This window comes from Podarcis gaigeae, assembly GCF_964106915.1.
Source record: "Podarcis gaigeae genome assembly, chromosome: 1".
Classification (NCBI taxonomy): Eukaryota; Metazoa; Chordata; class Lepidosauria; order Squamata; family Lacertidae; genus Podarcis; species Podarcis gaigeae.
Window position 1 is genome coordinate 69,220,176 of NC_139678.1, and position 16,368 is coordinate 69,236,543.

Below are 16,368 nucleotides of genomic sequence, written 5' to 3' on the forward strand. Positions count from 1 at the left end.
AAGATACATAGAAGGGGTCATGGGGTCAGTGTAGGTCCTCCCCTATCAACTGTGGGTAAAACTGCCCACATCTTGTTCACCTGAGAATCTTAACAAAGATGCACCCAATTAAACTCCATAACATGCTCCAGTGTTGCTGAATTAAAGGCTGTGATCATCAAAATCTCTATTACAGGGTTTCGTGTTACAACCAAGACACATGTGGGTTTATGTCGTTCTGTGAAGTGGCTTCATGTATCATCACAATTCAGACATGTATTACAAGAGTATTACCTAAGACATACAGGTGAAGTGTGCCTGTAAGATGCAAGATGTTCTTCATTCAGTTTGGTATTTAATGCTATTCATCCCATCCCACCCCTGACCTAATAAGAGATGAATAGAAACAATGAAATTACACTTAATTTGTTTTAATAGATGCTCTAGTAAAAATGAACAGAACATGTGAAAACAAGAATTTCTGGTGCTTCCTTAAACTGCTACAATATACTACTGCAGTAAGGAAAATTATTAACAGTTGGATTACCTAATACAACTTAACACTACACATTAAATTGGACATCATAAATACAATCCCAACTTGTTTCTCAGATTTTAGCGCTAGTATTGGTAATTCAATGTGAATGCATCATCAGCATAAAAAGAATGCTTATTGTACAGCAACTAAAAGTCTGAGAAACTGGATTTCATTAATATTCATGCACATAACCATTTGTTGGTTTTTTTAATTAAAAAAAATCAGTTAAGAAAACATAAAAAATAACCATGGAGCTAATTACACAAATAGCCCAATATAGCTGATGCTCTTCTGTCTTACTTGGTAAAAGTCCAAAATCACTGGGTGTGGGAATCACACTTCAGCCGGCATTATTACTGGATAGAATCCATGAACTTCAAAACAACTTGCATGAAACTCTCATGTATATCCCAGTCAAATGAATGGAAAGAGCTGCATAGTTCTGTCTCTGTGCACCCTGCTGCCTGCCATGAGCTCCAGAGAACTGACCCTACTTCAAGGTTATCACTTTTTGTTCCTGTGGTATGAAGGCACAAATAATTGAATAATACATACTATTATATATTCAAACACTTTAGTATAAAATATTAAATTTTACATTTATGTCAACATAATTTACCAAGTATTAGCTGCACCAATATTCAGGCTGTACAGAAAAACTGTACAAGTTTGGTAAGCAAGGACAGTTAGTCAACAATTTACATGAGCAGGTGTCTGTGATTCAGGAAGTAGTTGGTTAGCAAACAATGCAATCCTCTGCATGTTTATTCTGGAAATAAGACCCAGTAGGTTCAGTGGGACTTACTCCCAGGTAGGTATGCACAGGCTTGCACCCATAGACTTTCATAGTAAGTTACACAAATTGTTTCAGTCAAAGAAAGGCCTAATGTCAGCAGTAATTCCCAAGCTGTACACCATGAGAAGGACTGACAAAATGCGTCCTAAAAAAATAAGCCGTTATGGCAAAAAACATCTGCTACCCAATGCAACAATTGATTCCCTTTTCTCACCAATATGTGAGCTGTAGCAGCATCCCAAGCAACACTCCAAGATTCCTTAAAGCCTACAGGACAGTAGAAGGAGGAGGAATCCTAGAAACATTAGCACTACCCAAGAAAGCACAGTGCCACCCCTACACCTTACTCACTGGGTAAAAGGGAGGGCGGAACACTTGGCAGTTAGGACTGACACTATTATCCTGCATTTGCACAGATTATACTGTCCATTATTTTGAAAGCTGAATAGAGATATATATCTGAGTGAAGAACAAAGCATGCCTTCAATTTAACCCAGAAAGAAAGACTGCTTCTCAGGTATCAAACGTTTGAGCAATGCAAGTCTACAGTGAATATTTATAGTGTGTGTGAGAGAGAGAGGGGGGGGGGAGGGAGGGAGAGGGAGATTCAATACTGATTTTTCTTAAGTGAAGCACAATGCTTGATCTGAAAAGTTTAGCACACACCCAAGGGGAGGGGAAAATCTCCCCAGCACATCAATATTTCTGGCATTGTAATTTCTCAGTTTGCCAAAGGTAGACAGGTAGCAGGACTACTGCATATAAGAATTTATAATACAAAAAATATTTAAATGTATGTTAATTGAAATGATCAGGTGTAGACTTTACCAGTATTGGGCTAAGAATTCCTAAGGAGACTTCCTAGAAATAGAAAAGGATTGCCAGAATTCTGACAAAAGGTTTCTCCCAAGAAAGACAAAACATATATTCCTAAAAACTGCAAACAGTTGTCCAAAATTTGCAGATAGCTACTGCTAAAAGATGAGAAACCAAACAAAGCCCAGGAGCTGCTTAAAGTACTGCTACTCCCTCACTTTTTCCTTACACATTTCAGGCTTGTTAAGATTCTACTCCCTCAAAATTGTTTTCCTGAGATAGCACCCAATATCTACAGAGAAATGAATTCTGGGGAATTTCAACACAGTTTTAGCAGCTAAAGCTACTGTGCTTCTCCAGGAGATTCTGGACTGTAGCAAGCAGAGATGAAAAGTTAACATAATATATTACAACCTCAAACCAGTTCAGAGTTTGTTAACCGAAAAGGTATTTCAACTGGTCCTTGTTTCACTTCTCCTTCCCCTAAGCCAGTGCCAAATTCTAAAAATCAAGTGGGAATTAGAACCCCCACACTTTCCTGATCTATATCTGGGGTTGCCAAACTGTGGTCCATGGATCACTGATGTTCCATAAGCTTCATTCAGGTGGTCTGTGGATATGTGGATGAACAGGCACTGGCAAGTCTGTTGCTTTCAATATTCATACTGATTTTTAATTGTTTTTAATTGTTTCCTTTAATTCTTTTATCATATTCTATTGCATTACAGCTTGAATTCTAGGGAATACAATAAAATACAATGTATAATAATTAAAAGAAGCAATCTAAATGTAATTTAAAAGTCGTTCAGTATCTAATGCAGTTCATTACAATTGCCACTACATGCAAAAAGTAAAATAAAATAAAACTGAGTGAGCCACAAAGATCCTCAGCAATTTTCAAGCAGTCCATAGAGGAAAAAGTATGAGAACCACTGATCTACAGAATTGTAGAACTCTGATCTACAGAATTGTAGAAATGTAGTCCTGTGCAACTTGTTCATGGAAACCTTGAAACAAAGCTGGTATAAAATTATTCCTTTTAGATTTCTTACACACCCACCCACCCACCCACCATTCATTGCTCAGAAGTGCCCCTTTTCCCCTTCCAACTCTTCTCTCTCTGCTCAAGTTCAGCTTCAGTGAAGGCTGCTGGTCCCCAGTTTGTGATCAAGTGAGGATTCTTGGAACCTATAAGACACAATATGTTACTTGTAGTACTTTGAATAGGTATGACCCATTCTAGATCCGGCCTTGCTTAGTTACTTGCAATAAGTTGTGCCATAATATAGATGCCATCAAAAGTAATGCACATGGACAGAGATCTCTGCACTTGGATGTGCATTCAATGTATGCTCTTTGGTTTTTGATCTAGCAAACAAGGTTCATTTCATTTTCATTTCAGGGTGATAGGTTTTTCAAAATTATATAGCAAGTTCAAAATCGGACCTGATCGTTATAATTCTGAAGAACTGTGCCTATTATTAAACCAGAATACAGCTTTTCAGTGTGTGACCTTTTTTGCAAACATTACCCTTCTCATCCCCAAAATGCCATGCACCTAATTTCCTTGTCAGTCCTATTTTCCAAATGGTGAACTGAGAACTGAAGATCGTGGCTGATGCTCTAAAGCCTATGAGGTTGGAATCTGAACCCAGGCTTCCAAGACTGATAGACCATATTCTAGCCACCATGCTAAAATGATTAGAGAATAGTTGTTGTGTTAAGAATGTTAAAATAATGACGTAGTCATTCTACAACGAAGAGCCCTAAAATACGAACTACACAGCACCTATGTAGCTAAGCAAAAATTTAGGTAATGTAGCTCATTGCTGATCACATCCTTTTTTCATGCAGTGCTACCTGGAGCCCAGTTTCTCAGTACACAAACTGTAGTTTGTGCCAATGGGCCACCTGAAGTCAGGAATTATCAGCCTTCTCTCCAACCTGGGCTTCATTTATGAGATGTCCACTCATAGTATGTATGTATGTATTTACAAATGGTTAATATTAGACATGGACATCAAATAACCCCAGAAAAACAGGGAACAATTGCCCAATATTAGTCAAGTACTGTTCGGGCTTAACATGGGGGAAATATTTAAGAATTAATGGGTTTGTGTTATTGTAAATTGTACTGAACTTTTGCTTTGCAGAACAAGCAAGATATGGATTTTATAAATAAATTATTATGGAAGCGTAGATAGGATTGTATCTCACACACATTTTCTTGGAAATCAGTTTAATTCTATTTTGCGGAAATTCTGTCAAATAAATTTGTTTAGTAATGATGTGTCAGAGCCAATTCTCCAAGATCCACCAGCTTTTCAAATAGTCTTGGGATCACAGTGAGTAACAGAGAAGCTCTTACCCTAATGCCAACTGAAGCAGCAGCATATTTCTTATTAGAATTTAACTCAGAAACCTGACTCTTGCTGAACCAATAAATTAAACTCATAGGAACGGTTAGTGCTTGCAGATATATCACGTATTTCCTTCATTATGTTTTTACTGAACAAGGATGATTAAATAGGAAATTGAAACAGCAACTTCCTCGCTTCAGGAAAAACACTAAGAAGTACCCTGCTGAAGCTTAAATTGAACTAGAATGCATCTCGTAGCTGATAAGAACAAAACTAAAGTATGATCTCCACACAGCTGGAATGTGAAACATGTTACAGAAATAATCAAAACAAAAGCAGGGGGTTGTGCTACCATCTAGGACTTGCAATTTTCTTTATTAATTTCATTTCACTTCCTTGACAAGCTATCCCAGGTGGCTTATAAAATATAATTACAGTAGGATCACTTCTTATGCAGAGATTATGTTCTGGGGGATTGTGTGTAAAGCCAAAATTGCATACAGTCAGAACAACTCCAGAACCACAGACACACACACAAACATCTCTACTTTTCTGAAGCCAGCACACCGAGTGGGCCTGGCCCGCAATGCAAGACAAAGAGCTTTTAGGTTCTCCACCATTCTTACTGGGCTCTGGGAGACTCCTGAGCGATCTCATGGGAGCCTCCCAGAGTCTGCACGAGGCCTTCCCTGAGCCTGTTAAGAGCCTGAGAGTTTAAAAGAGCTTTCCACAGTGGGGAAACACAGTGCACAAAGAGCTTTTAAGCACTCTGCCTTGCTTACTGGGCTCTGGGAAGCTCTTATGAGATCTTGGACAGCCCAATGAGCCCACGCAAGAGGCTCCCAGAGCCCAGGAAGCATTTCTGACAGCTTTTAGCAGGTTGCCGGCCGCCAAATGCATGAAGCTGTGATAACCCAGGTTAAATGCATGCAAGTTACAATACTACTGTATAAAATAAATGCAATATATCATTTAAATAGGGGGGAAACCCCTACCAAAGAGTGCCTGTGAGGAGTCTTGCCATGCAGGCACCTACAATCTCAGCTGGCATTGTTTGTTTGCAGCACAGTCCCCTTTATTCAGATTTAAAAATAAAAATAAAAATCATGTTTTCCAGTCTGCAGCGTTTCCCAGTTCACTAACAGGAAGTGCAGTCCAGGCTGACTCAGTAACAGTTCAGACTTCTTGGAAACCACAATAGGTTACTGGAGATAAAAATAGCACCACTCATGTGTGGATTCATGAATGAAAACTGTACTTTCCTACCTGGTTCAATTAATCGAATTAGTCCCTCGTGGTGAGCAACTTTATCTTTCCAACTCTTGGTCTTGTTTGCTGCAACTTCCAACTTCTTTTTGACCTCCTAAAGCAAGATTAGATTGGTTTAAGCATTAACAATACACGGACACTCAAATGATAGGAGATTTCTGCTAGTGCCACTGCCCAAACATTTTACTACCTAAAATATTGCACTAGCTCACCTCATATTGTTCCAGTGCTTCCTTCCTATCCAGTTCCAGTTGTTCTAACTGTTGCAGGGCAACTTGAAGAGCATGTTCCTTCATCATTCTCTGGTTTTCCAACTCCTGCTTCTCTGCTTCAGTCACCTCAATGGTCTGCTGCTGCTCCAAATGCCATTTCTCCAGTTCTTGTCTCTTTGTAGATTCTTCCTCCAGTAGTCTAGAAAGAGTTTATAGTGATTGGGAAAGAGTGTATACATTAGGAACATCACTATCTATCAATTTGATTAACAATCAAAAATAGACACAGTTATTCTCCAGAACTAATAAAGAGTTGTGGTCAGTGGGAAGGGTTTTTTGCTTTCATGTTCCCACCCTGCTTGACAACCATGCTTGGAGTATAAATAATCTCCCATATAAGATTAGCTGATGCCCATGGGATGTTTTCATCACCCACTTCAGCCTATAGCTCAGTTTACAGACTTCACCCATCAGATTTCACTAAACCTGTCTCTTGACTGACAGACAACTGTGGGCTGAGAGACTCAGTTCGCAGCCACCAATGCTTCTGAATGCCAGAGGCAGAAAATACAATGATTCAGGGACAAGAGAATTCTGCCTGACTGCAGAGATATTCAGATTGCTTTGCCACTTCCCAAATCTATCTCTCTTCAAGCATTCCACTCTATTAGATACATGAATGGCAACCCTCTCACTCAGTATGAAGTACTGAGTAGCCTAAGATTTTATTCCTATTGCTATAAAAATATATACTGACCTGGCCTGAAGTCTCCTGACAGTCTCCTCATCCTGGCGTGCCTGTTTTTCGTCCTCCAAGGCCTCCTGTAGCTGCTTATACATTTCCTCAAGTTCCCGGACTCTCTGCAAGTACTGTTCTAGCTCAGATGACTTCTGGGCTACCTGTTCTTCCATTTTCTGTCTCACCTGGTGATATGGAAGAGAAGGATGCTTCCTCATACTTCACAACCAATAACAGCATTCATCCTTTTATGAGAGAGAGAGAGAGAGAGAGAGAGAGAGAGAGAGAGGAAGGAAGGAAGGAAGGAAGGAAGGAAGGAAGGAAGGAAGGAAGGAAGGAAGGAATCCTTCCATCTGCCCACCAGGTTTCCCATCCCCCAAACCCTCATAAGTTTGCAGCTGTGATTTTTCCTTTCCATCAGCAAATAAACCTCCTGGCCCTTTCTTTTCCATACATTGCTGCAATCCCGGCCTTGTTTCTATGTACCTATTATTAATTTGGATCGTCAAGCTTTAATCTATTTATTAAGATAGATCATTTTTAGACTCAGAAATTAAACAGCTAGAACTTGCCCCTTCTTCGAGTTATTTTGGTTCTAAATTCATTACTATACTAGAGGGATGGAATACAAAATATTAAAAATTGCCTTTACTTCCAGCAATGATCAGCATACCTTTGTTTCTTACATTTTAAATGAAACTGCAGGCTTCTGAAATATGAAATGTTATGTAAACTTTAAAACTCAGATGATTAACTAGTAAGACCTAGTTAACCCCTTCATCATTACACTGAAAAGGTACTGACTTGGTCCCTTGTTTGTCCATGTAACTGCTACATACCGGGATGGAGAGGGGCAAGAGAGCAGTGAGGTCTTTGTGGTAGACCAGTAGGAGTACCAGATTGGCTTCAACAGTGTGTTTGCCTTCTCATGCCACCCAGTATGCTGTAGCAGCTCAGGTAACTGAAGGACAGGTGGGTGCCACCACACCTCACCAGCTGCTACTGCCTTAGTTCCTGCTACATTATCCTTCATCAGATTCAAAGATGCCATACACCTTTCTCCTGTCACTATGACGTCATCTGTCTCCTTACGGCAGTGTTTCTCAAACTTGGGTCTCCAGCTGTTGTTGGACTACAACTCCCACCCCTGGTCCTGCTAGCTAGGGATGATGGGAATTGTCATCCAACAACAGCTGGAGACCCAAGTTTGAGAAACAATGCCTTACCATTGCACACTTTGCCTGCCCACTTCAAGCTTCTTTGCTTTCAAAGCATTCAGTCTCTCTGACCCAGCTCTATCTCGTCATTTCCCCCTTACTGTTCCTTCCATTCTGCACAAGCTCGTGTTTATTTCTTGTGCCCAAAGAAACAAGGCACTGTACAGTATGACACAAGACTGACACTGACTCAACTGCCCACAAGTTTACAAACTAAACAGACAGATCTTGAGGAAAAGACACACAATGATACCACTCCTTGATATGCCCTAATTCCTCTGTCCCAGTTAGCTGGTCAAGTTCAGAACCATACATCAAATAGCAGAATCCTGAATCAACAACATATGAATTTTGATTTGGTTGTCTCACTTACTGGTTGCTTTGCTCTTTTTATTGTTTTATTTTACTGACTTTGTCACTTGGGATGCATTCAGATGCTGTTTGATTATGTTAGTTTCACAAGTTATGATGCTAGTGCTTCTGTCCCAATTTCTAATGTTGCTTTTACCGCTGCAGGACCTGTTGCATTATGGAACTGTGGCTTTTAAATCAAAATATCACCATGTTATGCTAAACTTTTGAACTGCATGCCCCAAATCTCATTACGTGTGCAGTGGTGGCATGATCATGAAAACCATGGGAATATCACAGCGTAAAACTCCCATGGTTTTCCAAGTTAATGGAGTTGCAAGCAAAAATAAAATTACTAAAAAAATTAACATGGAATTGAGCATTAAACTTTCACCAGATTTCCAGAAGTCGCTTTTACATTGTGTGGAAGATCACATAAAACATAGAAATTCAAAGTAAAGAAAATGTTGGGAAGATAGAATGAAGCGCTGTCTGAATGTAGCCTTACTCTCCTTGAACTTACCATTTTCTCTCTCTCCAGCTCAAGACTGAATCGATCTTGCAATTCCATTTGAGTCTGCAGACGTTTGGTCTCCTCTTCTGAAGCTCGAGCTGCAGCTTCCTCGAGTTGCTGTGCCAGAAAAGAAAGAACTAGATAGCTCCCACTAATTTATCTATATGCACAGATACAGATTGACTATTTCTTACTTTATTGCTGTGGCTTTTGGTTTTTAAAATTGTATTTTCATTTTAACGGTTTGTAAATCAATCTGGAAACAAAATATTTTTGAAGGGTGGGATATAGGTTAAAAATCAAAACAACTATCTTCAAGTAAGCTGAGATGCGTCTCAGGCCCTTGAATCATGAAGCTGTAAGGATTGAAAGGTCTGAAATGGTGAGATAGTTTAGCAGACTTTACTGAGGCTACATTTAAAACATTCCTAACCAAGTAACTCACATCAACCAGAGAACAGCACACAGACAAACAGCAGCACACAGGAGAAAGTTACACCATCACTACCTGTCAAACAGGATATAAGATTAGGTTACCACACCTAAGCAAGTAAATAGTGGCACATGCCAAAATGATGGTCCTATCAAAAGCAGATAAGCCACTCTGCAGATAAGCATACTCTGAGCCCCACAAAAACATGGGAGAGACTAGGCATTACCAAAGATTCATGCACACACTCATGCGGAGGGCATAGGCCGGTATTACTTTGGTTCTCTGTTTTTCTGGCAAAGGATGGAGCCCAGAGAAGCCTATACTAAAATGCTTCTGTGCATAGATGGGGAGGTGTCTGATTTTTTTCCTCCCTTCCTTCCTTCCAACATTAGCAACCACCTTTCTGGAGCTATTCTTTAGAGGACTGAAGAGCCCGTGTGCTTTGGATCCCTGCATGTCTCTCCTACACATACTCCCAGCCCCCTTTTTAGCCAAATTTTGCTGTGTCAAGTTGAGAAAGTATGCAGTGCTACTTTACTTTACACAACAAAGGAAGAAGACTGGGGGCTGGACCCAATATTTATGAATGGTAACTGCTTTGTCCTTTTAGTGCCACCTGAAAATAATGTACTACAGTGGTACCTTGGTTCCCAAATGGCTTGGCTCCCAAGCAAATTGACTCCTGACCACAGCAAACCCGGAAGTAAGTGTTCCGGTTTAGGAACATCTTTCGAAAGCCGAATATCTGACGCAGCTTCCACGGCTTCCACTTGAGTGCAGGAACTCCTGCAGCCAATCGGAAGCCGTGCCTTGGTTTTCAAACAGTTTCAGGAGTTGCACAGACTCCAAGAACGGATTAAGTTTAAGAACCAAGGTTCCACTGTAATATCAAAACACAGTTCCCTGTTCACTACGGCACTCCTCCTGATCTCATAACTCTTGGTCTATGTGATTGGGGTAGGGTGTGGGGTGGGGAGAGATGTAGCTGTGGGGTTTGGATAAGCTGCATGGCCTGTGACCAGTATCTCTGAAGTGGTGGCTGCACTGGGTGAAGTAAGACAAGTTCAGATCTTCAATCCTTCACTGGTACGATTGAAATATGCCCTCTGTCAACAATTCAGCTGTGGGTCTGAATTAGGTGCTTAATATGCTACTCATTTAAACTCTCCCACTTATGAATCCCTGAGACTTCACATCTATCACAGGTGTTTAAAACCCAGCATGCAAATTTCCAAAAAAGTCTGTACCCTCAGCAACCTGCCAATGAAACAAAATGCGAGACAACATTTCTCCTAGTCCTTTGCATCTGTCCATTGCTGCACACTTCCACTTTCACTACTGCTTGTATACTAACTACTAGTCATAGGAGCCAACTCCCAAAATATTTGAGGAGCCGGGCCCCCACAAAGTTGATGGGCATTCCCATTCAAATGGCGTGTGTGTACTGTATCATATGATTGATTATGCAGGGTGGGGCTTACCTGGGCCCCCACAATATTTTATTCAAGTTGGCACCCCTGCTACTACCCGGTAGTACGTTCCAGTTTTCTTTTCTACCACTGGAAATCCTCCCTTCTTCCATCAGAGGCTGGTTTAACATTTGAAGGGGAAACTCCTGAACCTCTACTTTCTGTCCCGCTGGAGTGAAGGACACTATTATGAAAGTTTTTCTGTTGTGCATTTGTCCAGCAAAATGTCCTGCTTTCAGACTACACTGGGTTAGGAAACCTGTGACCCTACAGATGTTTCTGGACTGCAGTTGCCCTCAGCTCTAGGCAGTATGGCTACTGGCCAGGAATGAAGTACCCCAACAACATCTAGAGGACTGCATGTTCTCTACCCTTGGACTATACTATAATCAAGCTGTCTTGGACTATGGGTTTTTATCTTATGTAGCACAAAGTTAAAGTCACTTAGTAGTACACAGTGGTAAAATGTTGCGGTGCAAGGAAACACACAACCGAATAACCAAACATTATTGGGCAACAGATTGCACAACAAGAATCAGCTGTTGTACAAGGGAAAACACAAGTACATTGCACACACACAAATCAGATGTTATACAACAAGTGTCCACTAACACAACTGTTGCATTGGATTCCTCTGTAGCACAACCTTTAAACTCCGCCAGCAGAAGGGCTGTGCTAGTGGACAGAGAACGCTGGATACGGCTCTATGCATATATCACATTTCAGCTGTGGGAATACCATAACCATTCTGACATCACTGTGATCTAGTTAGCTAGTGAGGCCCGAGCATCCTTTCATTAATCTGAAGCACAGTTCTATTGTATTTTGTGCACAGTATGCCCATGCATATGTAAATAAAGCAGGAAGGAAATGCCAAGGACCTGAAGCTTTTATCTTCTCCCAGATCTGTAAATTCCCTTCAGGTTGAACTGTGTGCCTGTCACCATCCAGGAACCTACCTCCCCTTGACTGGAAGACAATCAAAGTAAACCATGTTCAGATTACTGGAATAATATTCCAACGCTTTTACATCAGACAGACCCATCCCAATAAAATACCTTGGGGGCTTTATTATTTAACATTTCTGTTTTGCGTGAGTTTTAAAATGAGAGCGGTTGTTGCTCAAGACACACAAGCTCCGTCGCTTTGTGTGGTGGAGAAAAACTTGCGAGAGTTTCTTGGAGAGAGAGAAAGAACATCTAATCAAGAAGAATTGTTTGAGATCTTCAGTTTCCTGGGGTAATACAGGAACAGAAATCTGAAGAAGCATCATTTTCACCACCACCCTTTTCTTCCCTGAATGAACTGAATGTTTGATTTGGGAACAGGCCAATTCACAGAGCTTGATTATTTGAGACAGGTTTTTTTTTTTTTAGGGCATAGTGCCAGGAGATTGGATTACATTGTTTCAATATCTGCAATCAGGGAACATACATTCTGCTAAGAAGCACAATTTGTAACAATATTTAACAGTGCATTCTGGGAAGACACACAGAACGTGACCCACAGCCTGCACCCACCTTTCGAACAGTCTCCAGTTCCTTCTGCTTATTCTCATTTGCCACTTGGAGCTCTTTCATCTGCCTTTCCAGTTCTTCTTGTTCAGCCTGCAATTTCTGGCGTAGCTCTTTACGTTTCTGTCGTGCCTCCTTGTGAGGTGGAGGGCTACTTAATCTCAATAGATTTACAGTTGTCTGAATAGCTGTTTTAATTGTTTGAAAAGAAAAAGGAGCTAATGCACATGATCCATTTATCAACAAGAATATTGTTTCTAAGTATACAAATTCCTTTCCTGCAGCTGTTAGGTTTGATGCCATCTAGACATTTAATGCTGCTTTAACTACCTACACCAGAGCTTTCCAAACTGTGTATCGCAACACATTAGTGTGTGTCAGCTGCAGTGTCTAGTTGTGTCATGTGACGACTCCCCACACTCCCCCTGAGGCTGGAAAGGGGGTAGTTTAACCTCCGGTTTGCTAGTAAAACTGAATTACTGTGTCGCGAAATGATGCATGTCTTAAAAGTGTGTCACCAACATGAAAAGTTTGGAAAGCTCTGTCCTACACTGTGGTCACCAAACCAAGAATATCAGTATTTATATTCATTCCTGTTCTCCACAGAGTGGTGTGGGAGCCTGAAGTATATTTTGTCACCAAACCCAACCACTGTGTAGGTAGTCAGATTGTGGTGATGCCACTGAGATGTGGAGGTAAAGGCTCAATCGTTACAGAACACAAAACAAATAAAGTGGTACCTCTGGTTACCTACTTACCGTATTTTTCGCACCATAGGACGCACTTTTTCCCTCCTAAAAAGCAAGGGAAAATGTGTGTGCGTCCTATGGAGCGAATGCAGGCTTTCGCTGAAGCCTGGAGAGTGAGAGGGGTCGGTGCGCACCGACCCCTCTCGCTCTCCAGGCTTCAGGAAGCTATCCACTAGCCGTGGGAGACCTAGCTCTCCCACGGCTAGCGGAGTGCTGCATTAATCCCGAAGCTTGGGGCGTGCGGAGCTCAGCGCGCCCCAAGCTTCTGGGTACCGGCAAGGTCTCCGCTAGCCGTCTAGACCTTGCCGGCACCCAGAAGCTTGGGGCGCGCTGAGCTCCGCACGCCCCAAGCTTCGGGATTAGCGCTCCGGTAGCCGTGTCTAGGCTGCGGATAGCAGCCTGCTTCCCGGAGCGTCGGGCGCCCTGAAAGCAGAGTGCCCGGTGCTTCGGGAACACATCCGCAGCCTAGGCAGCCCTGCGGGAGGTCCCACAGGGATGTCTAGGCTGCAGATAGCAGCCTGCTTCCCGGAGCATCGGGCGCCCTGAAAGCAGAGCGCCTGGCGCTTCGGGAACACATCCGCAGCGTGGGGACCCTTGCAGGAGCTCCCCGAAGGGCTCCCCATGCTGCAGATAGCAGCATGCCTCCCGGCGGGTAGGGCGCCCTGAAGCAGAACGCCCCTCACGCCAGGCACACATCCGCAGCATGCGGAGCCCTGCAGGAGTTCCCCGCGGGGCTCCCCACGCTGCGGATAGCAGCCTGCTTCCCAGAGCGTTGGGCGCCCTGAAAGCAGAGCGCCTGGCGCTTCACACATCCACAGCGTGGGGAGCCCTGCAGGAGTTCCCCACAGGGCTCCCCACGCTGCGGATAGCAGCCTGCTGCCTGGCGGGTGGGACCCGTTGAAGCAGAGCGCCCCGCGCGCCAGGCAGACATCAGCCAGCCCCACAAGCTCGGGGGACAGCAGGGAGGCGCAGCGCCACTATCCCGCTGTTCCTTGACCTGGTTCGGTTTCCCTGACCTGCTTTTGGGAGGGAAATAAAGGGAATTTTTTCCCCTTTATTTCCCCCCAAAAAAACTAGAAGAAGAAGAAGAGGAAGAGTTTGGATTTGATATCCCGCCTTTCACTCCCCTTCAGGAGTCCCAAAGCGGCTCACAATCTCCTTTGCCTTCCTCCCCCACAACAAACACTCTGTGAGGTGAGTGGGGCTGAGAGACTTCAAAGAAGTGTGACTGGCCCAAGGTCACCCAGCAGCTGCATGTGGAGGAGCGGAGACTCGAACCCGGTTCCCCAGATTACAAGACTACCGCTCTTAACCACTACACCACACTGGTCCTATGGTCCAGTGCGTCCAATCGTGCGAAAAATACGGTAATTTGTTCCAGAGGTCCATTCTTAACCTGAAACTATTCTTAACCTGAAGCACCACTTTAGCTAATGGGGCTTCCTGCTGCTGCCGCGCCGCTGCTGCACAATTTCTGTTCTCACCCTGAAGCAAAGTTCTTAACCTGAGGTACTATTTCTGGATTAGCGGAGTCTGTAACCTGAAGGGTATGTAACCTGAAGCGTATGTAACCCGAGGTACCACTGTAGTAAGGCAAGGAAGAGCCGGGGGGGGAATACTTCACAGGCCCCAGGATTGCAGCCTAATGGAACCTAGCTATCTTTAATTCCACGAAACTCTCACGAAATGCAGTGGGACTTACGTTCAAGTTAACTAGAGGAATTTAATGTCCTGGTAAGTTTATCATTCCATCAGGGAAAGCAATTCAACTTCTCAGATGGAATGGCCTCACTTCTCTCTCCCCCCCCCCCCGCCCCGTTCTGGGGATTCTCCTAACTCCACCAAAGCCATTGGGTTCATGAGGAGGAAAACCCTTTTGTGCAAGTGGAAGTCCTTGCAAAGGAATAGGATAGGAAGTCTGAAATGCAGCAGAGTCAACCTGTCAGAGAACATAATTCTGGGGTAGAAAGATGAGACTAGTGGTCAAGCTTAGGAGAAGGAAGATTCTTCTGCAGTTGCACTCACAGTTTCTAGGTTATGTTAGACCAGTGTTTCCCAACCTTGTGCCTCCAGATGTTTTTGGCCTACAACTCCCATCATCCCTAGCTAGCAAGACCAGTGGTCAGGGATGATGGGAGTTGTAGGCCAAAAACATCTGGAGGCACAAGGTTGGGAAACACTGTGTTAGACATATGTATAGGAGGACTAAGGAAGTTATAGTACAGTACAGTACCAGTTAACAAAAAGAGGGGTGAGCTAATGCTTTTGTCATATATGGCTTCTTGTTTTGTATCATTAAAAAGTTTTACCGTAATTCAGGAGCACCACATGGGTGTAAGACTTTGCATAACAGATAAACTTATATTTAGCAATGAGTACTCCATTATAAGTCAAGTTGATCTCTGGCTGGGCTTAAGGCTTGAACACAGGTCTCTCAAGTCCAAACCTGCTATGCACCCACCCCTTCCAACTCTCCCTATACAGACACATCCTAAGAAACAGGTCTGGGAGGTTTGCAGCTCGTTACTTTAAGACTTGTTTTCTTATAAACTAACATTAAATATAGACACAACTGTAGTGGTCCTCCAATACTGCTTGACTTCATTCTCCATTTTAGTGCCTAAAGCCCATAATTTTCTAAATTGGGACTCTAAAAACATAGCCTGTATTTTCTGTACTACTGAAAGACCAGCACATTCGGCTGCTAAGCAAGCAGCCCAGTTGTCAACTGATATAATTATAGCCGTGACAGCTTCAATACCACAAAAGTCAAATGCTAGTTTATTTCTGTACTTTGTTGCTTCTTTTGGGTGGGGGCGGTTAGTGAGAGACGCAGAGTGTGTAGACAAGGGGAAATTACAAAAGTACCATTTTCAGAACTGAGACATTGTTCACTATTCAGATTGCTGCAATTATTAGTACACGGTACTTTTTAGTATCTATCATATTAAATTAAGTTCTTGCTAAATGACAGAGATTTAAAAGGTACCATTTACAGTGACTTCTGCAAAAAAGCCCAACCCAGCTTCATACTGAATAAATGAAATTCCGTAATGTGTAGTGATGACTCATTTTTTTATTCCAACAGTGTTGAACTTATTGATAATAGCTGTTCTTATCAGGAGAGTGGAAGTATTTATAGCTGCTAATCTTACTGAGTTCACAATTCAGTATTATTTCTGAAACAAGATAATCAAAGACCCATACAAGTTTCCAGACTGACACTGGAAAAAAAAATCTGTCAAGTTATCATGTCTGTAAGAAGACCGGCAGCATGTGAGGGTTCATGTGTGGCATGTGAAACACATCATAGGTTAATAATGGATTGGTGTATTATCTGGTTCTAATCCAAAGTGAAGAAGGAAGGGATGATCCTAGTTTGCCAGTCTAAATGATAATGCCACTCATTTTC

The 16,368-nt window shown here is 42.5% G+C and overlaps 1 protein-coding gene across 2 annotated transcripts in view; it reads right to left on the reverse strand.

Moving 5' to 3' along the window:
• Positions 1 to 394: 394 nt before the first annotated feature.
• The window catches only part of SWAP70 (switching B cell complex subunit SWAP70), a 34,848-nt gene continuing 18,874 nt past the window's right edge, over positions 395 to 16,368 (reverse strand). Inside the window, exons 7-13 of one of the 2 annotated variants that reach the window (XM_083754633.1) lie at positions 12,214 to 12,395; positions 8,801 to 8,908; positions 6,728 to 6,894; positions 5,971 to 6,169; positions 5,756 to 5,852; positions 3,202 to 3,317; positions 395 to 1,034 (exon numbers count right to left, since the gene is read on the reverse strand). In XM_083754633.1, coding sequence (XP_083610759.1) covers positions 3,205 to 3,317; positions 5,756 to 5,852; positions 5,971 to 6,169; positions 6,728 to 6,894; positions 8,801 to 8,908; positions 12,214 to 12,395 — 866 coding nt within the window. In that variant the 3' untranslated portion in view covers positions 395 to 1,034; positions 3,202 to 3,204. Of the gene's footprint in view, positions 3,318 to 5,755; positions 5,853 to 5,970; positions 6,170 to 6,727; positions 6,895 to 8,800; positions 8,909 to 12,213; positions 12,396 to 16,368 lie in introns of both variants that reach the window. The other variant, XM_083754632.1, reaches the window with a different exon arrangement.